The 24,529-nt window shown below is 39.3% G+C and overlaps 1 protein-coding gene across 21 annotated transcripts in view; it reads right to left on the bottom strand.

Annotated features, from left to right (window-relative positions):
* Positions 1-12,080: 12,080 nt before the first annotated feature.
* rims2 (regulating synaptic membrane exocytosis 2) overlaps positions 12,081-24,529 on the bottom strand; it is a 434,045-nt gene continuing 421,596 nt past the window's right edge. For 20 of the 21 annotated variants that reach the window (XM_062980098.1, XM_062980109.1, XM_062980104.1 and 17 more), the window contains 5 exons: positions 23,369-23,510; positions 20,941-21,053; positions 19,472-19,573; positions 16,126-16,265; positions 12,081-15,310 (listed from right to left, as the gene is read on the bottom strand). In XM_062980098.1, coding sequence (XP_062836168.1) covers positions 15,092-15,310; positions 16,126-16,265; positions 19,472-19,573; positions 20,941-21,053; positions 23,369-23,510 — 716 coding nt within the window. In that variant the 3' untranslated portion in view covers positions 12,081-15,091. The remainder of the gene's footprint in view (positions 15,311-16,125; positions 16,266-19,471; positions 19,574-20,940; positions 21,054-23,368; positions 23,511-24,529) is intronic. The other variant, XM_008108282.3, reaches the window with a different exon arrangement.

Raw genomic sequence — 24,529 nt, forward strand, 5'->3', positions numbered from 1 at the left:
TGACTGCATGGAGCACCATTACCTTCCTGCCGGAGCGGTACCTATTGATCTACTCACATTGGCATATTTTCAAACTGCTAGGTTGGCAGAAGCTGGGGCTAACAGCGGGAGCTCACCTTGCTCCCCGGATTTGAACCACTGACCTTTTGGTCAGCAAGTTCAGCAGCTCAGTGGTTTAACCCACAGTGCCACTGGGGGCTCTTCCATTTTTTGTGTATTAATTCAAATGTTATGGTGTGGGACTGGTAGAGAAGTGGTCTTTCGAGGTGACCCCACATTACGTGACCCCAGCCCTAGTGATGTCACTGGATCAGGAAGAGAGATTATGGTGGAAAGAGCAGCTTTTTCACCATAATCTCTCCATAATGGCCCTTGCTGTTAGAACATTTGGGGTTTATATCAGACAGAATTTCCTGTTTGTGAAATTCTTCTGTTTTCTCACCTAAAGCCTCCCCATTTTGCTCTTCTTATCCATTGAAATCCTGGTTATAAGTATTTTTTGTGTCCCCAGCTACCTAAATCATTACATAGCTATAGTAGTTGCACAGGCCATCTCTTTGACTTGAAACACTGCACTTTATTCCTCTGCCCCAAAGCATTTTAGAATATAACGTTGTATTTTAGTTCTAGTGGCCCCTCCAGGCCATCCTCTCCTCCATCCCAGTGGTCTTTTTTCTTTTCAGTTTCATATGTTATTTGAGTGATTATATTCCCTCTGTTTATGTGATTGTTTTAGTCAATTGTTATGTTTGGTTTTTGTTTTTAATTCTTATAGCGTTTTATAGTGTTTTCAGTGTTTTATTGTACAATGTTTTATGCTGATTTTATATTGGAAACCGCCCTGAGTCCCTTTCGGGAGAGAGGGCAGTATACAAATAAACTTTTACTTACTTACTTACTTTTCTAAGTCATCAGTCATCTAAAAACTTCCCTTTCTCAGTCTCGATCTGAACATCTGTCCTCATCTTCAGATATGCTTCACTTTCCCATCAACAAGATGGTGAATTAAGAATGAAACACTTACCTTTACCTGATCTTTTAAGTAGCTAGTTAGCCTCTTCATGTAAAAAGCCAATGGTAAACTTTTTCTGAGTTTGTAATCTGAAATGCCTGCCTTGTTTATTTTGCAGTATCAGTTCAGGGAAGCTGCGTAAGTAAGATCCCGTCTCACTTGTCTGCTGCTCTGCTAAAAAGAAGGCTGATTCCTAACCGTTTTAGTTTTCAGTTTTCCCCCCAAAAGTGCTAACACTCTCAGAAACTTTAATTCCCAACAGTAGAAAGAGCAAGTAAATTGATAGTAGGATCAGAATGCTCTGGAAATGCTAAATCTGCTTTTCCATGACATTCTATAATGATTGTATGCAACCAACTTCTGACATTTCTCTTGACTTCCACAGCCCCTGCCCTTTCTCTATCCCATGTGCCCTTGCGATTTTAGGAAACCATCGTCATCACTAATGGGGAAAAATGGCAGATAGTGAAAGGTAGAAGAAACATAAAATCAAAGAACTCCCGGGCCACTAGAAAGAATGTTTTAGCCAATGGTTTCCCAGTTGCTGACATGTAGTCAATTAGTCCTCCTCCCTTGCTTCTCAGTGATTTTCTGTCTACAAAAGGACAAACTGGGCAGGGTTACTTCTATTACCAGGACATAGGAAATTTGCTGGCTGCTCCTTGGTGCTTGATGCTCTGCTAGAATCAGTTTTTAAAGAGTCAACCAGCTTTTCACATCACCATTTACATTGCGTTCAACTCAGCAGGAACTGACACAACAGTGACTGTGGCGTGGGTTATAAAATGTTTATAGAAGCACTTTTATAGTGTGAGCAGTTCTAAACGAGCAGAAATGCTTTAAGTGATGCTATCAAAGCATTGGAGCAAAGTGTGGCTGACAGATATTACCCCACAGGTGGGGGGGGGGGGGGGGAGAGAGACGTCCAGGATGTGCCAAGCACGCTCCTCTTTCTGGCAAAGCAGCAGCTGAAAATAGACCCACTGACTGATTTGCCAGACAAAGCAAGGAGGGGCAGAGAGACAGGAAAACAGCAACCCAAGACACACAAGCAATTGTTAAGGTGAAACCTGGGTCATATCTACATAGGCCAAATAAAATGACCCATGTAGATACAACTCTGGTGTAGACTTTGCAACTGCTCCGAGAGCTACACATAATGCATGGCTCATTTTGCTGCAGAAGTGCTGCTCCCAGTCGTTAATCCAGAGCAAAGAGAACGGCAATTTACTGCAGAGTGATCCTGGTGTTTTGAGATGTGGGTGGTTGGATTCTGGGTGGTTGGACTTCCAGGCTAGATCGAGGCAGCTCCAGAATACAATATTGCAGATTATTTCAGTAGGTGTAGATGCAGTCCCACTTAACTTTGTTCCTAGACAGGCAGTTTTATCAACTAAGTAAAAAAATGGCCACAGATGAAATAACCGACCATTAGAGAAAGTTAGATCCATTTCGCCAGAGATGTGGAAGTCAAACCAATTTTTAAACTTGTTTTGTGGTTTAATGTGTTTTTTTCTTGTTTTTTCTTCTTCTTTTTTCTCTTTTTTTTCTTTCTTTCTCCTTGTATGTTTTCCTCTCCCTTGTATGTCTGTGTGCACAATCTTTATGTATATATGTACACTAATATGTCGAAACTTAATAAAAAGATTTAAAAAAAAAATCCTAGTGTGAAAAATGCTAGTAAGAAGAAACAGATGTGCAATAAAATTATGCATGATGTAGAGAAAGTTAGTAGTTTTCTCCATCTGTTGTATTTCTAGAACTCAGCACCATCCATTGAAGCTGAGTAGTACTCGTAGAATATTAGCGACAGAGCCGCTATGGTAGTGGTTTCGGTGTTGGACCAGGACTCTGGGAAACCAGGGTCCAAATGACTACTTGGCCATGGAAACCCACTGGGTGATCTTCAAAGGAAGGCAATGCCAAATCTTCTCTGACTATACTTCTGAAGATAGATTACTTCTGTGCCTCAAATCAAGCAAGCTGAGTAGCTGCTAGAATACTGAAATTACATTTTATATCTCCTTCATGCATCCACCCAAGAGGGAGCTACTGGCCTGCTTTCTTCTCAGTGCATTTTATTACAAACATTACTGAATTACTTCTCAGTTCCCAAAGGCTCCTAAGGTTATTTGCTATTCTAAAAACAATAAAATATGCAAGAATGTCTCAGTGAACACAGCCTCTGACTAAGAAGCTCCTTTTAACAAAGTATTTTCATGCGTGCCCAGTCTCTCAGTGCTAACTATATGTGTTTAGCAGCAATGATGGGTGGTTAAGGAAGACTGGATATTGGATTTCAAATTATAGATAAGGGATGCTCTATATCAGGACCTTATCATATTAACGTCAGGTATTGCCACGCATCATAGCAAATCCGTGGGGTCCCGATGCTTGGCTTCCCCCATTGTTGCAAATCCAACATGGAATGTTACATATGTGTCCGTATCTCTTATAAGGGGTTGTTTTAACCTTCAGTGTGCTATTAAAACTGAATTAGGCAAAGGTAAAGGTTTCCCCTGACGTTAAGTCCAGTTGTGACCGACTCTGGGGGTTGGTGCTCATCTCCATTTCTAAGCCGAAGAGCCGGCGTTGTCCATAGACACCTCCAAGGTCATGTGGCCGGCATGACTGCATGGAGCGCTGTTACCTTCCCGCCTATTGATCTACTCACATTGCCATGTTTTCGAACTACTAAGTTGGCAGGAAAACTGAATTACTGTGTTGCAAAATTATGTATATCTAAAAAGTGTGTCACCAACATGAAAGCTCTGCTCTATATAGTCTTGAGTCTTAGCTCAGGCCTTTAAGTCTAGGGTTGTTAGATTGGCGCTAGGATGGTGCTCCTGTAACCATAATTGTTAAAAGATATTGGAGCACTATATAGCTCTGTAAAGTAGAATGAAGGCACCTGTCCTCCCTCATTCCCCATTCGCCAACTTTCAGCCATTGCCATTCCCAACACAGCTGTTATGCTGGAGGGGACATGACGGAAAACCCAGCTGTGTTCCTGTTGCCTGCTGTAGATAGCAATGTCCTTTTCATGTGTTTTTGGAGCTTAATAAAGGCTTAGGATCAACTTTTGTTTCTTAAAAATATCTTAGGCCAAGGTCAAAAGCTACAGGTTCTTATTAGAAACATTTATTAGATACCACCAAAACAGGCAACCAGCAATGCAGTTGTATTGTCAAAGGCTTTCACAGCCAGAATTATTGCAACCTCATTGTTTTTAATTCGATGTTTTAATACCGTGTTGTGTTTTTTGGCTGCTGTGTATATATTATTATTGGTTTTTACTATTGTTCTTTGATGTTTCATATTTTATTTTATCATTGTTTTGTATCTGATTTTGCTGTGAGCCGCCCCGAGTCCCCTTCGGGGGAGATGGAGTCGGGATATAAATAAACTTATTATTATTATTATTATTATTATTATTATTATTATTATTATTATTATAGAATTACTGGAGTGTTGTGTGGATTCCAGGCTGTATGACCGTGTTCTAGCATCATTTTCTCCTGCTAGAACACACCCATACAACCTGGAAACCACACAACACCCCAGCAATGCAGTCGCTCATTTTCTGCTTGTCAAGGTGTTGCAGCTTCTTAGTCCTGTTGCTATTATTATTACTGTTAGGAGTTATTTAATGCACTACATGGATGGCAAGAAGCCCACAGAGAAGGCATACAGGTCTTCCCTGTTATAATGTTTGTATGCGTGTCGGAAATGCCACAAATTAGATTGCATTCAGTTGCTGGAGAGGTGGATATTGTATCTTGGCTGCTGGTGACTGACACGTAGCAGGCATCCCTCCACAGCAACCATTAGCTAATGGACTCTGGTTGTACTACAAGCTACATAACAGCCACCTCTGACATTTTCTCTGTCTCACGCACCAGCTGCATAGATGCTGTGCAGTAATTGGTTGTTGCACAACACTTGCTTCCTGTACAGAACTCGGCGTGCCTTTTGCATGGAGGTGCTGCTTCCCTTGTATACACAAAATGTCACACTGGGAAAATGAATGGCTTAGAAAGGGAAAGTACAGTGACAAATCAAGTGAAGCTGCTCAGGATACAGAGCTGATAAGAGTCAGTCATTGATCATACAGATAGAGACTCACAAAAACAAAACTGGTCGATATTCCTTTTGTGGGTTTCACTGCTCAGCTTCCTCTAAGTATGGAGAGTAGGCTTGTGCAATCCGGGTAAACCATGATCTGTTTCAGTGTCCTGGGTTTTGGTGGGGCCCCAATCTGTTTTTTCAGGAGCCTCTCAAATTCGGGAGGGCAGACATCTGTTTTCGTTCTGGGGACCTGAAGGATTTGTTTTCTATCCAGCCCATTATGGGGGAGGGGGGGCTTCCCAGACTCCCCTTCCCATCATTTTAGGCATTTAAGTTGTTTCCTACTCAAGAGGAGAGGCACTGCAGGTAGGCAGGACGATGTGTTTTCTCTCTCAGGCCTGCACGCCACGCACATACTCTTTCCAAGGCATTTAAAGGAAGCAAGTTCCTAACGCTGTTTCCTACTCTAGAGGTTGAGAGGTGCTGCATGCAGGCACATGCACATTCTCTCCCGGGTGCCATGCACTCTTTCCAAGGCATTTTAAGGAGGTTTCCCACTTCCAGGTAAGGAAGAGCAATGACCTCCTGGAGTAATCCTCACTGAGCTACCTTTAAAAAACCCTCCTTTTTGGCACACTTCAATCTCATTTCTGCTTTGGTTTTAACACTTCCTTAGAGCTGTTTTTACTTTCTAGTAGAGGAGAGGAAACTAGATGGTAATAGTTTTCAGAGAATGAGGGTTTTCTTTTTGCTAGAGGGGAGGAGGAATCAAGATTGGCTCCTGCTTGCATTCATTGCAGGTGGGTTTTCGTACAAGGAGAGCCCTTAGCATTACCTGTTCCCAAAGGTACCGAAGGAAACGAATGAAAACAAATCTACGCACAAGTCTAATGGAGAGTGGCTACAAGGTCTGCATAGAGTAAAATAGCTTCTCTATTCAGCTGTATTCAAATACTCTAGAAATATGTGTGTATTTATGTACCTTCTCCTCTTTAAGTTTTATTAGACTTTACCTACTTATTACAATGCACAATAAGCTTCCCGTCCTGTGTCTGCTTACTTGGAAGCAAGCCCCATAAAACATGGTAGGTCTTACTTTAAAAAAAGATCTATATGATTGTACTACATATTGTTATTATCTTTGCCCTTCCGTTTCTCCTTTCCTTCCCCTCACCTTTTTATCCCTCCCTGGTGAACTGAACCAGTGTGTTGTAGTGCTTTGAGTTTTGAACTAGGCCCCCAGGGGACCATGGTTCAAATCTCTGTTTGGCCATAGAGAACCATTTTCTAATATAGATAATTTAGTATTCATCTTTTCTATTCCCTGTGCTTTAAAACAAATAAACAGAAAACTCAACTTCATGTGCCCTCACTCTCTTTCCAAGGTGAGGTATGGTGGGAGCCAGAATGAGTTCAACGGTGTTGTAATTGCTAGAGACATTCTAAAAGATGTGAAAGCTTTCTGTATTTATTATGTTTGATCTATTACCAAAGCACTGAGCCTGACATGCTAAGAACACAACCTTTCAGGAACTCTAATTAAGTATTCATGACTTGATAAAATAAACTCTCTCCTCACCACAAAAAGGCATTTTAGCTGGACTGATAGATTTGCCCTATAAACCTTTTTGCTGAGATGGGTTGTTCAGTAGCAAGCACCTGCCTCTTACATACATACAATGAAAGGCAGGACTGTAAAAAGTTCCACTTCTATTTCCCCCTCATGCTCTTGGTCAACTGCAGCCTCCTTCCAACCTTTAGATGGCAATCTTGGTTCATTTCACCTTTCAAAGAACAGAACTAGTCCAGATATGGGCAAACTTTGTCCCTCCAGGTGTTTTGGACTTCAACTCCCACAATTCCTAACAGCCGGTAGGCTGTTAGGAATTGTGGGAGTTGAAGTCCAAAACACCTGGAGGGACAAAGTTTGCCCATACCTGGTCTAGACTCCTAAGTGAAAGGTATCACCTTGTTGGCTTTTTATAAAGAACGCCCACCATAATTCAGGCAGTGCCATTGATATAACTTGTTTTGTCATTGTAAAGGAACTTGTGAGCTGAAAAGAAGGTTATAAACGCCAGTAAATATATTCAGAAGCTTAGTAACAAATCTTTGACTTTGTGTGCAAACTTGCTATCACTATTGAAGGTTAAAAGAGATCAGAGAGCACCCATGCTGACATCTGATAACCACAGTTTTGAAAATGTCTACGTAGAAACTGTTCTCAGTTTTCCTGCCTGAGAAAAAGGAAGGAGCAGCTAACTCCTCAACCTGGACTATAAATACTAAATATCAGTGCAGGCCTTCTGGCAAATACACAATCAGACAGGCATGGAACAAAAGAGAAAAGGGCAGGAAGGAAGAAGCAAATAAATACATTCAAACACTTCATAAATACATGTATGTGTCATGGCCACATTGCATGACCATCATATCTCTCAGCCGCCCAGGAAAAATATTTCTACAACAATAAGCCACAGCAACCAAAACAATGGAACAGCACATTTTAAACAGAAGTTAGTTGTTATATACATGTGCATATGTTCTTTTTGAATACGATGCAAATTTCTAGCCCCTTGTGCTGTCTTCTAGCCTGCTTCTGTCCCCACAGCTGCCAACCCATGTGGGGCCATGCTATTTTCCTTACCCTTGTCCCTGCTGCCCAGAATATCCTGTACTTGTGGAGGTTGAACATTGCAAGAGATTTTACTGTTTAGTTATTTGAGTTTATTTTTTTTTTCTGCAGAGCAATGTTACATTTTTATTCAGCATGCAATAATATTTACTCAAAATATCTACTCATAAATAAGTTCCAATGAGTTTTAATTGGTACCTGTATGTATGTATGTGTGTGTATCTAAATCTATATATGTCTTCTCCTAGTTTTTTTTATGGTGTCAGAAGCTACAGTAGAGTTTCACTTATCCAACATAAACGGGCCGGCAGAATGTTGGATAAGCGAATATGTTGGATAATAAGGAGAGATTAAGGAGAAGCCTATTAGACATCAAATTAGGTTATGATTTTACAAATTAAGCACCAAAACATCATGTTATACAACAAATTTGACAGAAAAAGTAGTTCAATAGGCAGTAATGCTACGTAGTAATTATTGTATTTATGAATTTAGCACCAAAATATCATGATGTATTGAAAACATTGACTACAAAAATGCGTTGGATAATCCAGAACGTTGGATAAGCAGATGTTGGATAAGTGAGACTCTACTGTACTTGAGAACATACTGCAAGTCGCTTCTGGTGTGAGAGAATTGGCTGTCTACAAAGACGTTGCCCAGGCGATGTCCAGATGTGTAACCATCCGGGCTGTGGCGCAGGCTGTTGAGCAACCAGCTGCAGCCAGCTGCAATGAATCACTCTTATCAGGAGGTCATGAGTTCGAGGCCAGCTCGGAGCCCCGTGTTTGTCTAGTCTTTGTTCTATGTTAGGGCATTGAATGTTTGCCTTATATGTGTAATGTGATCCGTCCTGAGTCCCCTTCGGGGTGAGAAGGGCGGAATATAAATACTGTAAATAAATATAAATACTGTAAATAAACCATCCTGCTGGGAGGCTTCTCTCATGTCGCCGCAAGCTAGAGCTGACAGACGGGAGCTCACCCCATCATGCGGATTCAAACCGCCAACCTTCAGATCAGCAACCCAACCTTCAGGTCAGCAATCCAGCCAGTACAAGGGTTTAACTCCTAGTTAAATATGTACAGATTGTAGCCTGAAGCATTCTTAAAGGCTATTGGAATATATACATATAATTACCATGTTTTCCCGACTATATCATTCTTACCAAATTACATGCCATTTCTCTCCTAGAGTGAAAAGTGTTATATTCTATTTCTCCCTACCATTTTTTCCTTCTAAGATAAATATAAATATATGTGGTATTTATATACAAACAGCATGAGATGGTGGTGGAATGCATCCAGATGCACATTCCAGAGTCTTAAACACACAATTTTTCTTTCAATGTCAGGCACACTCTTAAGCCACTTCATCTGTGCATTCCATTGAAAGCAATACAGTCTGGATAGACAGTCTCTACATGCCAATGTTAATCCATATGGGAATCTGAATAAAGACAGTCCACATACATTGTAGGGGATCAAATGGATGTGCATTAGGAGGGTATGTGCCATTGCAACCAGTTCAGAGAGAAATTTGGGGCTAGGAGAGGAGAATGGCTTATATAGCCAACTCCTTATGCTTACTCCCCTCTCTTGTTCATGTCTAAGCCTGGAAGGACCAAGAAGGTAGCCATTGTTTTCTTTCAGCACAAAACACCCCAACTCAGCTTCCCAGAATGACTCTAAACACTTTCCTTGTATGTAGGCCCATCGCTTAGTTCATTGCTCTGCAAGAGTGATCACTATCCAGCAACTTGCCAGATGAAGAAGAGGATGGAGAGAAAAAGAGAAGTTATCTATCTTGCTTTTGACTCTGGCCTTCACTAGCAACATGGGGTGAACTAAAGGAGAACAGGAAAAGATTTCTGGCATATTTGTGGAATAACAACTAATCTGAAAGTTGGAAGTTATCACCTTTTGAGAAAAAGGAATTGTCTTGGTTTTTTCCATCCCCATTTCTAAAACAGCAGAGCAAGGTGATTTTCTGGTTGAAAGGTTCAGAATACCCTTTTTTTTCTTCTTTCTTCTGAAAAAGTGATCACTAGTCTCTAAAAGTTCATGCTGTAAAAATGACACAGATTCCCATGTTCCATGCTTTTATTTCATTTATCTATTTTTACTTTATTTATCCATTTTCTGAAAATATTAGTTTTGTCTGAATATCCGAAGTAGTTTTGAGGTTTCTCTCCCATGCCACACTTATAGATACACTTACCTCTGTATTTAGAAAGGCATGTTGATTCACTTCTAAGCAAACCAGTTACGTCTTCCCATTAGGATATCTCTAATATCTGGAATCTTATTTATGTACATCTTATATTTTGTTGTCTCAAAAATATATCTGTGCTGTTTGCTGCCATTATTCATTACATTAATACTTTAATCAGTGAATTAATACTTTAATCAGTGAACTACTAGCTATGACTAGGTGCCATCTGAGTTTCTCCGGAATTGTAGTCCAACAATCAAACAACTACACAACTCTGGCTCTGTAAATAAATGTTGCCTACCTGTACATACACATTTTCAGATGGAAAGAAGGTCCAGACATCAGATCTGGGATATACAGTTTTCTATTTAGGATGAGATGTGTAATCAGCAGCTTGCTGACATTGTGGGCACTTTGTTACTGCCAAATGTAGCTTTGGCTAAAGAGTTTGGCTACAGTAGAGTCTCGCTTATCCAACCTTCGCTTATCCAATGTTCTGTATTATCCAATGCAGTCTGCCTTTTAGTCGTCAATGTTTCTGTAGTCAATGTTTTCAATACATTGCAATGTTTTTGTGCAAAATTCATAAATACAATAATTACTACATAACTTTACCATGTAATGAACTGCTTTTTCTGTTGATTTGTTGTAAAACATGATGTTTTGGTGCGCAATTTGTAAAATCATAACGTAATTTGATGTTTAATAGGTGTTTCCTTAATTTCTCCTTATTATCCAACATTATCGCTTATCCAACATTCTGCTGGTCCGTTTATGTTGGATAAGTGAGACTCTATATTGGCTTGTAATGTGCAGGTACCCGCTGATGTATGTCAAGCAATGTTCACAAGGGAATAACACACACTGCTCCACACAACCTGCAGAGACAACCACTCTTGGGTGGTTTAATGACAAATAGCACTACTAGTCTATGAACATATTAATGCATCCAGGGTTTGAAATCCTGGCTATTGCCATGTGCCTTCCCTGAGATGATGATTAAATATCCTCTTCCATTTGTTGTGCTACAGCACCCATCATCCTTCATCCCTGACTACGCTGGCTTGGGCTGTTGTTACAATCCAGTATCTGGAGGACCATCCCTGCTTTAAAGAAAACTAAACAATAATACCTATTCTGTTCTGGCAGAACACTACTTCCTTCTAGCACCAGGAGTCTCAAGATTTTTATAGGCTAAAGTTACAGCTTCCAGAAACCCTGTTTTGAGAATTCATCCCTTAATTAGCATGTAATATCCAATCATACATTCTAAGTTTGCTCCCTAGTTTCTGCAATTGTATTGGGTGAGACAGTTGTCAAACAATGGGATATAAAAACAACTTTTCATTAGTGTTCACAGACATCACTATATTAGTCTGTGGCAGCATACCAAGGAACCTCGTAGCATCTTTGAAACTAACTGGGAGAAATAAGCTTATAGTACAGGCTTTTGCAGACTCCGTCTGCTGGAGTACCTGATACCACCAGACATTTGATGAAGTAAACTCGGTCTGTGAAAGCTTATGCTACAAAAGTTTATTGTTCCGTTCACAACCATATCACCACATCAACCTCTATACAAAATACTTGATTTTCATCTAAGTAATTCCACAGCTATGAAAGATTTTAATCAGCTCCTGTTTGTTTAGTCTTCTGTGTATGCACATGCTGCTTAGCTATCCTCGTTAGTTCAAATATATATTTACACAATTATCTGAACATAATTACTGTACAGGGAGTAATGTTAAGGCACGGTGCTCTATGAAGCTGTACATCTTAGAAATCAGTTTTTAGTTTGTTTAGTGAGTCTAACCACAGTGCTGAGTCACTAGTTCTATGGATTTGCAGCTTTATCTGCACTTTATACAAACGATCATGAATAATTTCAGCAACACCAACCCACTCATGTACACCACTTGCTGATAATATGTCAAGATGAGTAACTTTGGAATAACCTTTGAGAACAATAAGATAGAAACGCCTATAAGCTTTTAAATAAAATTCACAGTGAAGTCGAGATCTGTGCTTCTATTACGTTTTAATGCGCCTTGTAGGTACATTTTCCTTAAAGTTTTTAAAACTCCTATCACTCAAGATCACCAATGTCTCTTGGGAGGGAAAGTGTATTGAGGAAAAGAATCACTTAACAAATTCTGTAAAGAAAATGTTTTATTTAAAGTGTTAAATAAATGCCATCACCAGAATGAATTTGATTTACATTAGTCGGTGTTCATTAACAGGCCTGAACTGTCCATTTCTCCCCAACTCCAATTCCCTTTACTTTTAAAACAGACTATGTACAAGACAGCTGTGGTCACTGGAAGAATGCTATTTACATGACTAAAATATAAGCAGAGTTGCAGACATGTGGTTATTAAAAAAAATACAATCAACTTTTAAAATAAATACTGTATAATGACCAAGTATGTACAGACTTTTCATACGGTCATATCCTTCTTGTATGAATTACAAATAATTTTATATAGGAATATGCATAAAAGAATGCATTGACTGCATGTCACAGTATGAGGAAGAGTCATTTTTTTTTTGAAAAAAAATGTTTTTCCCTAGGGAACAATGCATTATTTTGGTATACATCCGTAGTTTGTACCAACATAAATTATTTCACTCAAATACATCTTACCAATCTTCTTTCACTTAGATTATACTGTATAAAGTTTTTTAAAACCTCTGTCATCCACATTAGATAATTTTTGGATGGATGCAAGGTCCCTGATACAGAACGCCCGCCAAAGAAAATATCTCCATTATTTACTACATAGGAGAATCTCCCTAAGCGCATTTCTTTCCATTGGTGCACAAATGGAGCTCTAGTTTGCTGTATGGGTGCAATTCGTTAGGCATTTTAGCTGCACACTCTCCGTCCGTATGAGTAATGCTCTCATATGGTACATGGGCAAAATTAATGCACCGTGCTCATTATTTTGCTTCATACCTAGATGCACCCTATCAAATAAAAGGCATCAGGATTTACAATTCTGGGGTTGGCTCTTCTGTGAGTCAATCTATTTGGGCAGAAGGGGAGGTAACTTTACAGATCTTTTGCCCCAAAATTTGTGTGCATGGCCTTAATTTAAATATTATGTTTATTCAAATATTATTGCAGTGCTTTGACATTAAACAATAGGTACGGATTAAAGGCATCTAAAGACACAGAAAAAAAAGAATGATGCACTTAAACAAGTTACATTCCCTTTCAATTAGGAAATAATGAACGAGTTGGACTTAGAATACTCCATCTTTTCACCCCAGCTTCCCATAGTTCTGAAATACCTGCTACAGGTGGCAGGCATAGTGTTACTTCTTTGCATTTAGGCTCTTGGTGATGGTGTCAGAATTATTAAACTGAATGTATTTTAAGGCGTTAAAAAAAGTCAAAAGGTGCAATCCTGCAGTCTCTTAGGGCATGTTGGTACCACTAAAAATTAAACAGGTGCAGGACTGCAACTCGGGTTGTCATAGAATCATAGAATAGTAGAGTTGGAAGAGACCTCATGGGCCATCCAGTCCAACCCCCTGCTAAGAAGCAGGGTTGTGACTTTTTAAGGTCAGCTTTTCATTCACCGATTTGCCACCACATAGTTCATGAAAATGAGTTTAATTGCTATTTATTGAGGCCCTAAATGGATAGCAGTTTGTTTGGCTCAGTGCAAATGATAAATATGCTGATAGTTAGCAAGACTGTCATCTTGTTAGTTCTTCAAGACCATCCAGAAATGATAGTTCAACCTTGAATGAATGATGCTGGTGCTGAAAACAAATTTATTGAAGATGTTTTACAAATGGCCACATGATTCCAGTATTTTGCTGTAGAATTTAATTGAAGGTGAGGAAAAAAAAGAAAAGAAGTTTCCATGCACTGTACAATAAACTGCAAAAAGTTCAATTTTTTTATCAAATACATGCTGAATTATTGTAATGTACTCCCCAAGCCATGTTGCAAAATACTTTTCAACATGCTTGAAAAAGGTCTTAACCAATATTTTTCTCAAAGATTTCAGAAATGCAGAGTAACCTGCAACCCTGAACCAAATATGGAGCATGAGAGTAATAAGTCAAAAAGTAGTGTTTTCAGAGTATAATGATCATCCTGGGAGGTAGGAAGGGAATGAGAGAGAGCAAAAGGAGGGAGGGGTCGACAAGAAGGGAAAAGAAGTGTACAATTTGCACATATTGTTGAACTTTACAAGGCTTGTACCTTTTACATTTAAATAAATTTCATATATTACACTTATTTCTTGTCACATAAACATAATTTTTAAATATTTGCTAGAAATCATTAATTTTTCATTTGTATGTCTGCAAAAACACAGACCATGATTGGTTTAAAGAATGATAAACTTGGTGTGTCTTACCACCCTGTTGCATTCTCTCCCTTTTAAAACCATGCACTAGTGAAATTTATTTTTAAAAATAATATAAATTGTTGAAAATGGCTGATTTATTCTTTTTTTGCAAGTTGCAGCCCCAAGAAAATAATTTTAAGTGTTCAGCATAATCTGTGTCCATGCAAAAAAGTGTCTTTAATTTCATACAGTACAGTATAGCCACAGAATTTTGTTTTTCAGAGTCCACGCGCATGGGGTTCGACTCTAGCAAGAGCTGAAGTTGCAAGGCTTGCCACTATAAGTCTTCAACCTTTCTGGTAAGGCGAGTTTCCTCTGCTGTTCACAACTACGCTGGCTTTCCTTTAGTTGACCTTCTTGGCTTCCATCTTTCCGGCGACTCGTGGCACAGTGTTTGGGTAGCTCCATGTTTCTGTAGCATCACCAGGCTTGGGGTTGGGGTCGGGCAGGAAGGGGCAGAGAACAAAAAGGGAGCGAGAAAATAGATGTGCCATTGTAAGGGATTCTTGTTGCATGAGACAGCTTGTTTCTTTAGTTTAATCCATGGCTTCAGATTGGACTAAAAGTTGAGTGTCACTGAACTCCCAACCATTCAGTTCTTTCCAGCTCCACTCCTTCACCTGAGGACTTCCTTTAGAGCACAATGTGTGCAACTTCCTCTGAGAACACAGAATCGCTTTATAGCCCTAGAAACAGGCTCCAAAGACACAACATTAAGCATGCAGTGTTACCAGGGTTTGCGACCTGTTGATTTTTTTTGTAACGCTGGTTGCTCTGACAACAGTTTCACAGCTGCTATGAGCGCGCGAAAGAAGGTCCCGTTGAACTTTCAAGAGATGATTGGGACGCCCTTCTGGTCAGAGGGGCCAACGTTGGGTCTACTAGGGACGAAGGGGGGAAAAGTTTGAACCAGCCAATCACCATATTGGACAGGTCCAGTTCGTCTAACAGTATCTGTGCCACTCCCATAAAGGATTTGTGATCCATACGTCCATAATCGCCCCACACAATAATCTGTAGGGTCAAATAAAAGAAACAGATGTCAGTAGTGGAGAAAGTGAGTTCTTCAGATTAATAAAATGAACCAGAACAGTAAAGGACAGCACTAAATCTGCAGTTTGTTTGTATCCCATTCCCAATGTTTTGATCCAAGGGGCTCCTAGGAGCTTTTCTTGCCCCTTGTAATTTTGCTATTATAATTTGGTGACAGAAAAAGTGCCAGTGTGCATTTTTTCCCCATCTAGACTGAGCACAATTTAAAATGATGTATTGGGCTCCAGTTACTCAGTGTTTTGTCTTCTATCAAAATCTCTTAGAATGCAAGTTCAAAGATGCATTACCAACTGAGTATCCCTTATCCAAAATGCTTAGGACCAGAAATGTCCATATAACAAGGTTATTTTATTATTATTATTTTCAAATATTGGGATGCGCACAATGTCATATTTTGGAAATGGGACCCAGGGCTAAACATGGAATTCATTAATGTTTCATATATACAATAAAATCTTTAAAATAATTTTGTGCATGAAACAAAGTTTGTGTACCTTGAACTATCAAAAAGCAAAGATTTCACTATCTCGGCCACTTTTGGAGTATTCTGGATTTTGTAATTCCAGAAAGGGATACACAATCTGTACTAGAAATAAAAATGATGTTTGATACCAGCGTGTTGCTTTGCAACAAGTCAGCTTACCAGTTTAAAAAAAGTTTTTAGTCATCCGGGGTATGAGAAGTTCTATGGACACCAATTTAGGGAACTGATTTAGGCTTACAGCATTCAATGGATTATGATTAAATCAAAACCCATGGCTAAGAGCACAAATTACCTGTAAAACTTTTCCTTGGGGACTCTCTTCAAATGACAACAGCTGCTGATAAAGAGGTTCCAATGTTTTCCTTGCTACCTTTGTTTTCTTTTTGGCTATACAGACTCCATTTTCTAATAAGTACACCTTGACATATGGTGCTGTGGGGAGAAAAACAGGAAATTAATTCAGAGGCCAATTTTGTGAAATGCCTATACCATTTTAACATCTTGATATGTACCTGATAAATAAATACATTTCAGTAAACCTAGCCAAGATAATGGATAACCCTTACCTAGATTAGTATAATAGATAATGCAATTTGGAATACCAGTGTAAGTGCCCACTTATTTCATTATCACTTGTAAAAAATTGATAATTTCAGTAATTTCAACCAGAGATGATGACTTGCATCTTGATGACTTGCATGTTGGTGTTTTCTCTTTATGTACACTTCTGAGCACTATTTGTAGTTGAGAATTAATTTTGACAAACACGCACTTGGTTTTTCTACAACATGTATCCTGTGCAAAACAGTATTATCTCTAGACTATATTGGATATATTGACTGCTTTTGCAAAGATCAGTGTGGGAAACCTGTGCAAGAATGAGTGTGTCTGTAAAATTAAATAAGGACTGTGAACACTGAAACCATGACTTAAGATCAGGCAAATAAATGTAAAATATGCACTACAACCAAATGCACCAAAAGAACTGCAGTGTATAAAGACAATGCCATTATCTTGGTTAGAATAGTAGTTGCAGGTGGAGGATCAGAATCTGACAGTCTGGAAAGTATAGAGTTTGGTTTTGGAAATTCATGATTTTTGTGAAATGTTGACAGTTTTTATACAGAATATGCGATCCTACATTGAGGTCAAAATGAGTCTGCATGGTCTTGGTGCAAGTGGTCATCTCTGGTTGAATAACTGGAAGGCGGAGGACAGCAATGGTTCCAAACAAACCACAGAGGGACATTCAGAATATGGCATTCGAGAGGTTTTTCTCCAAGATAGTTCTTAACAGTGAAAATGGCATGTGTCTCTAAACCAGTGGTTCTCAACCTGGGGTCCCCAGATGTTTTTGGCCTTCAACTCCCAGAAATCCTAACAGCTGGTAAACTGGCTGGGATTTCTGGGAGTTGTAGGCCAAAAAACATCTGGGGACCCCAGGCTGAGGACCACTGCTCTAAAGGAACAGTAGAGGCAACTATTTCATGTCTTAAAGAACAACACTGAAGGGAGGATGCTCCCATGAAAAACAATAACTAATAAAGGTTGCCTGAGTGCCCTAAATACACCAGATGCTATATGATCTTGGCAACTAAGCAGTGTCAGCTCTCGTTAGTACTTGGATGGGATACCATCACAAATACTAGAATGGTGTAGTCTATATTTCAGAGGAAGGAACAGGCAAAAAAAATCTATGAAATTAATGGGGTCGCCATAAATCGAAAGGCAATTTGAAGGCACATACCTGTGCACACAAAGGTCATTTAAATTTCAGCGCAATTCAAATACATCTGAAGGCCTTCTAGTATTCTAATCAGGAAATGTAGTATTGATGCAGCTCGTGTCAATGCCAGGGGATGTGAGTGTCCCAGTGTCAATACTAATATATTGATACTGAAGACATCAATGCAGTTGCAGCTGATAAAGGGTGAGATAACTGCTATTAGAGCTACAACTTCCAACAATATAACTGCCAGTGCGAAAGGCAGAACTGGCTTCTCTCGTGTCCTCTATGTATTTTTCTCCTGCTCCATATAAGGTTCTTTACATAGAGCTGAGCACAGAGATTATCTCTTTTGTCTCAAACAAGCTATCAATCTGCCCCAGGTGTATTGGTGTTGGCACTGGCTCTCTTCTAGATAAGGGAGTTGAACAAATCATACTCCTGAAGTCAAAAGCAATATTGAGGGAACCAATCTTGATTAAAGAAAGCTGTGGGTTATATAAAGTTTCTTTCCACAAAATGGAGATGGAATAATCTTTATTTTCAAATTTATTCAGTGAACAGGAATCATAAGATGTCCTTCTTGAAGACAGAATGAACAGAGTAACTGTCCTGTCAGTTGGTGGAACAAACTAATTATAGAATATGCACTTCCATAACAAGGCTTTAGAGGCCAGAAATCCTCTGGCCAGAGGACAACAAATAGAAAATAAAAATGTACTAAAAAAGAAGACATAACTCATTTTCAAAGAAAAAGAACATTCTTCTTCAAGAATGTTCTAAATGCGGCCTGGTACAAATATCTCTTAGCTCAAAGATGACAACCTACAGAACTACCACTGCAGATAAGAAATCTGCTCTCATGAAGAAAAATCTAGTTTTCAGTTGGTTATTATCCCATTGGCTTTTCCTGGCTTGAATATACCCATCTGAATCCATGGGTAAATGATGGGTCAACACATAGGTAAATCCAAATAATTCAGTTGGTCTAATTCAGTCAGAATTAACAAGATTTAGAGCACTGACACAATTGTTTCTTGGTACAATAAATGAAACAAGAACCAATCTAAGTTCTGAGGCAGAAGCAAGAAGTGAAGGTACCATCACCAGGGGATTGGAGGGAAGGGGCAGTGTTTGTTTCCCTTGCTGCCCCTGGCTCAGCTCCTGGGGACTCTGGCCGCTTGGTGCTGCCAGACTCCATCTTGACCCACCTCCGTTTCAGCATCCTGGGGTCAGCACAGAGATACTGGCTTTTTTTTTTTCTTCCGGCCATGGTCCTTGACTCACCTGGGCCCTCTCAAGTGAATGCTGGCACTGCGACACCAGTTTTGTCTCATTGGCTGATGGAACATCTGCTCCTTTAAAACTATGTTTTAATGTTTTATTGCATGTATATGTTTTAATTGTTTTATTATTGTTTTATAATTTGATATGTTATATTTATTATTTGTTGTATAATGCGGCATTGAATTTTGCCATAATCTGTAAGCCGCTCTGAGTCCCCTTCGGGGTTGAGAAGAGCGGGGTATAAATATAGTAAATAAATAATAAATAAATAAGTTTTAGTTCTGTGCTAATTATGATTTCTATTAATGAGCAAAGCAAAAGGGCAATTCATAACTGCTGAAGTTTTGGATTCTAAGAATAGTACAAACATCCATATATATATATAATCACTAATTCAATATATTGCAGTATAAGTACTTTATCAAACTAGATTATGAAAGTACAGTTTTATAAAATGCAATAGTACATACAAAGAAAATTAAATATTATTAAATAGAACAGAGCTCTATAGAGACATCAGGTAAGAAAAAAGACGGGTATTGTGAGAAAGGGCACATTTAACAAGCACAAATGTTCATGGACCTTTAGTGTTTTCAGTTATGTGATTTAAGTATATTCCTCTTACCTGGCAGTGTCTTTGAACCTGGTTTTACAACAAGGCCTCGAGCTCGTATTATCTCTACTTCTAACTGTCCCTTTTTATCCATCATTCCAACCTGGATATCACCTAAATAAGGGAGAAACCCCCACAGGTATTAAAATAAAATTAAGAATAATGTTATTAAAATACGTTATCCATGGCAAATTCCTCAAGTAAGCAAGACCTAAAACAAAGTTAGTCTTCATCACATCATTAAGTTCATCATGATACAGGCATAATAAAAGGGATTACTTAGAACATACACTTGGTTAGAATCTTATTTTGCCTTTTCAGAACAAGTATCAGCATGCTAAACAGGATGCTAAAGGAAAGTTTGTCCTATTGTGTACACTTTGAGCCTTTTACTGTGTTGGCACTGCTGAGAATGCTGTCCGAACCTATTTGAGGCAGTGGTCCTTTCCAATCCTTCATTTGGTTCCAACCTGCTGAAATTCTGGCGTATGGCATAACTTCCCTCTTTAAAAAAATGCACATGGGCAATGTAACTTTTCAAATTCAAGAGAATATCTGGGAGCTTTTTGGGTGTTCAAAAAACCAACATTTTAACAAGGGAAAATGGGCTTGTTTCTGTGCACTTTGTTTTAAAGTGGGAAAGTGATTTTTTCTTGCTGCCATACTGCCAGCCACCAGTTGTATCACATAAAATTTGGCAGGTGGAGGGATGCCCTGTTTGTCCTAACATTACAATAGATGCTCTTAAAGAATTATATCTCTAAAGTTATGGCGCCTCTGGTAATGCTTTTTTGTGCTTCGAAATATTCTGCAGCAACATTAACCACCAGTCGTAGAATAATGAGCCTTGGCAGCACCTGACACTGCAGTTGAAATTGTGCTTTCCACAATGGGATAGATGTGCTCCTTAAACAATGGGATATAAGTACTTGTAACACAAAATGATGGAGAATTTCTGCTTGGACCAGAATATATTAGATATTTTGAATGTGTTGGGAAAGAGAATGGCTTTTCTAACAACTCTGGAACTGGGGAGGAAAAGCTGGTAGGAACAAATGATTTAGATCAGAGATAAGGCCCATGGGCTCAATGAAAAGAACATTATTTTGGAGGAAATGCCTCCTGATGGCTCCAAAGGGACAATTTTATCATGCTTTTGTCCTCCTGAATCATTTTTGGCCTTTGGAGAGGGCTTTTGTCATGCAGATACCCAATGGCCTCTACTTTTACCATTACACCCAACTGTACATGTCACAAAGACAGCTAAAATGAGATTTATTTATTTTTTTGCTATTTGGGGGCCAGAAAGAACAAGAAAAATTTAATCAGAATACCTGAGATCTTGTGGGGACTTCTAAAGGACTACAAAAAGGGGGTTCGGGACTGTGAGGGCCACAGTTTATCCTTTTCTAAAGCAATCCAATTACTTCTCAGGTAAATATAGTTTTGCCAAACTAATCAACAATGGCAAGATTTCTTACCCATTGCTGGAGCAGCCAGAGTTTGACGCCCAACAAGCTGTGCAGGACCAAGTCCATCGAGAAAATCACTGAACTGGCTGTCTGCAGCCAACCGCACACCAGGAAAGATCAAACTGGTGGAAAAGAGACTCATTTTAATAGAATATTTATTTACAAAGTAAAAGAAACCAGACTGTATTAAGAACTCAGCTCACAACATCACATGTACTAACATATACCTAAATGGTGCCAAGGACATAATATTTTTATAGTTATCCTAAAATATTCAGTCAAAGGCAAATTTCAGATCTTCCAAAATGATGCATTTTCCATTATTTCCTCCAATGTTCTATGGCAAAAGTTGAATTATTATTATTATTATTGGAGAATGAATCTTGATTCCTATCCCTTTGCCATGTCTTGCTTTGTTAAAAGTTGTATGAAATGCTAGAACAGTGGCTGTCAACCTGTGGGTCCTTTAGGCTACAATCCCAGAAATCCCAGCCAGTTTACCAGCTGTTAGGATTTCTGGGAGTTGAAGGCCAAAATAGAATAGTAGAGTTGGAAGACACCTCATGGGCCATCTAGTCCAACCCCCTGCCAAGAAGCAGGAAATCGCATTCAAAAGCTATGGCCAACTTCTAAGGTCATCCCTCTACTTTCAGAGGAGTTGGGGGTGCAGGCAGGCCTGTAGCGAGGGCCTGCCTGCACCCCCGAAATTTTTCAGGTTATAAAAAAACCCTGGTTTACTCATGAATTTTAACTGGTTAACCAAATCCCCATGCTAAGTCTATGAGACACAAAACATTAAGAGTCCCTCCAGGCACTATTTCAAGCAGATATTGACAGGTTTGTAGCGGGGAGGGGTGTGTGCTAGGGGTTAAACACCCCCCCCCCCCAAATTTCCAAAACCCCTCCTGAATTTTTTTTCTGGCTACGGCCCTGGGTGCAGGTCCCCTCAAAAGTGAAATCGTCATGAATATTTCAAGGTCGCTAAAACAGTATTGTACGCATGAAAAAAAAGGCAACCAACTTCTGGGTCACTAGTGGCCCAGCTAGCTACACCTTTTTCTTCCTTGCTTTTGTTGAATCATCAGGGATCTTTTTTAAAATGCTCATCTATGTATATAACAGAGGGACTTTATGGCACTCAGTTCAGTAGCCTGAGGACCCTAGATTAAGCTACCACTTTCCTTTCCAAGAAATTGAAGTGAGCATGTATATAAACTGTATTAAAACTTTGCAAGGGCATCTCCTAGATTTTGCATCCCAAAACAGTCTATCTAAGGAGACAAACCATATTACAATGTATTACAGTGTTGCTTTAATACTTCAACATACATATTACAAAAGAATGTCCAGGCATTTGCACAATATCGTATTCTCCTTTCTCTGTATTTGCAGATTTTAGAGCAGACTGAAAATTTCCCCAGATTGAAGAGGTGCATTGAGAGCTCCCCATAGAACACTTCACAACAAACCTTCCAAATTTGCCACATGTTTTTTTCCATAGGTAATTTCTATTCAAGACAGCCTGCCAAGAACACATTTCTGTTGGGAATGAAAGTGCACTCTCTTTGTATGTCATATTTCCCAGCAGAATCAGTGGGATTTTGTGGTATCGGGAACACAGCGAGAGAAAACACAAATGGCTGGCTGGCAATTCTATAGAGCCAGCAGGCCACAAATTACCCATTTCTGCCTTAGTAATGAAAAGTCTCATTAAAACTTTCAGCTGAAGATGGGGCTAGGATCTAAACTACAACAAGCAAAATTCTGCTTGCACAGTACTTTACTTCCTCCTGCTGTAATTCCACACATCATTAATTCCAATATGTGTAAAGGAATCTACTCGGCAATAGTTCAGATATATATGATTTGAAGAAAGGACACCGTCTCTGCTAGAAGAAAGGACACTGTTGCCAGAACAAATCTCCCCCCGAAGAAAAAATAGGGACAAAGCAGACTTTCATTTCTCTTTAGCTTGTTTTCCCCCCTCACTACACACTGTGTATTCCCTGTTGGGCTTCCCAAAATGGGCATATTCCCTCCAAGACTAAATCCATCCAGAAAATATGGCGAAAAAGGCTACATCACATGGAAGCACCCAGTGGGGGAGAGGGAAATGAATGAATGGGCCTTCCTTTAAAAGTTCTGATCTTGAAGTTCAACAAATGCATCACCTGACTTACCAGGCAAGGCCTCTTGCCGACCATGATGTCTGCCGGGGGCTTCTTCCTCCCAGAGGAAGCTTCCCGCCACTCAGCCGGCTGGCCTTTCACCTACTTGCCTCCTGATAGGCCAGGGCCCGCCACTGGTTGGGCAGGCACCGTGCCGACTTTCGTTGTTTTATATCCCATTTTATACCCCAACCCTGTATTTCTGTCTTCTGTTGGCTGGAGGTGCGTCACCCATGCACACGCAAAAGAAAGGGACACCCGAGACTTACTTCCCCTCGGAACTGTAACTGTTCATGCTGCCGTCAGTGGATTCCCGGCTGGCTTGACGAGTCATCCAGTTCCTCATCTCCACGGCCAACCCAGTTTCTGTGCTTCTCTGGACTGTGCTCTTTAATTTTTTGCCACCTGCTTCTAGGAAAATATATAAAATGCTTAGTAGTTATGAAATGCCTATGTTCATCAGAAATACCTGGAAGAGAATAAAACAGGCAAACCATAACCATGTATTTTTCAATGAATAACATATAAATCCAGATGTATGTGTTGGCAGTTGAAAATGCCATCATAAATTGTTTAAAATATATTCTACATTTGTGGGTTTGATTCTTGTGGAATTGATTATTCATAAATTCAATTAAACTGTTCTGTCAAGTAATCCCCAAGTCCTCCAATGAGATTCTGGCCATAGAGCTCTGTTGGAGGACCTAGAGATTTCAACAGAGGAGTTAGCTTAATTTTTTAAAATAGTGTTTCTTAATTCATGGTTTTTCTGCTTTCATGGGTGTCTTGCACCCCTAACCCCAGCAAATGTGGAGGGCTGACTATACTTTTTTTCAACAGGAAAACTGACTGCAAACATGGACACACAATCTTTACGTTCATTAAATTCATACAAATAGATTTGTACGGTGTACATGAAAATAACTGTATTTAAATAAAATCCCCTTCCCAACAATTATGCTGAAACATTTATTGTCATAATGTATCATGACACCCATTTTAGTAACCATTATAATTGGCTTGAACACATGCAGTGAAAATTACACAATGCACCTTGGTGAGAAATAGGTTTAGTCATAAAATTTTAAGTTTGGGTTATTTTTAAAATATGATTTACAAGCAACATAAAAGGAAGAATCCCTTAGCTGCTTGAAACAGCAAAGAAGCAGGGGTATAGTATTCACGCCTGACACTTAAACTCTTCCGCTTGTAGGCTTTCTCTTTTGTGTCCTCAACAACCTCTAAAACCACTGGGCTTTATCAAAATGTCTCTTTGCTGGAAGAAAGGACACTTCCCTACATTTCACACCTTCTGCTTCCACTTTACCATACATACACTGCCCCCGTCCCTGAAGAATAATTGTGGAAATCTGTTCATACCATATATGATGTTGCCCAATGTTACTTTATTGGGGGATTTCTGATATTAG

The sequence above is a fragment of the Anolis carolinensis genome, chromosome 4 (assembly GCF_035594765.1).
Source record: "Anolis carolinensis isolate JA03-04 chromosome 4, rAnoCar3.1.pri, whole genome shotgun sequence".
NCBI lineage: Eukaryota > Metazoa > Chordata > Lepidosauria > Squamata > Dactyloidae > Anolis > Anolis carolinensis.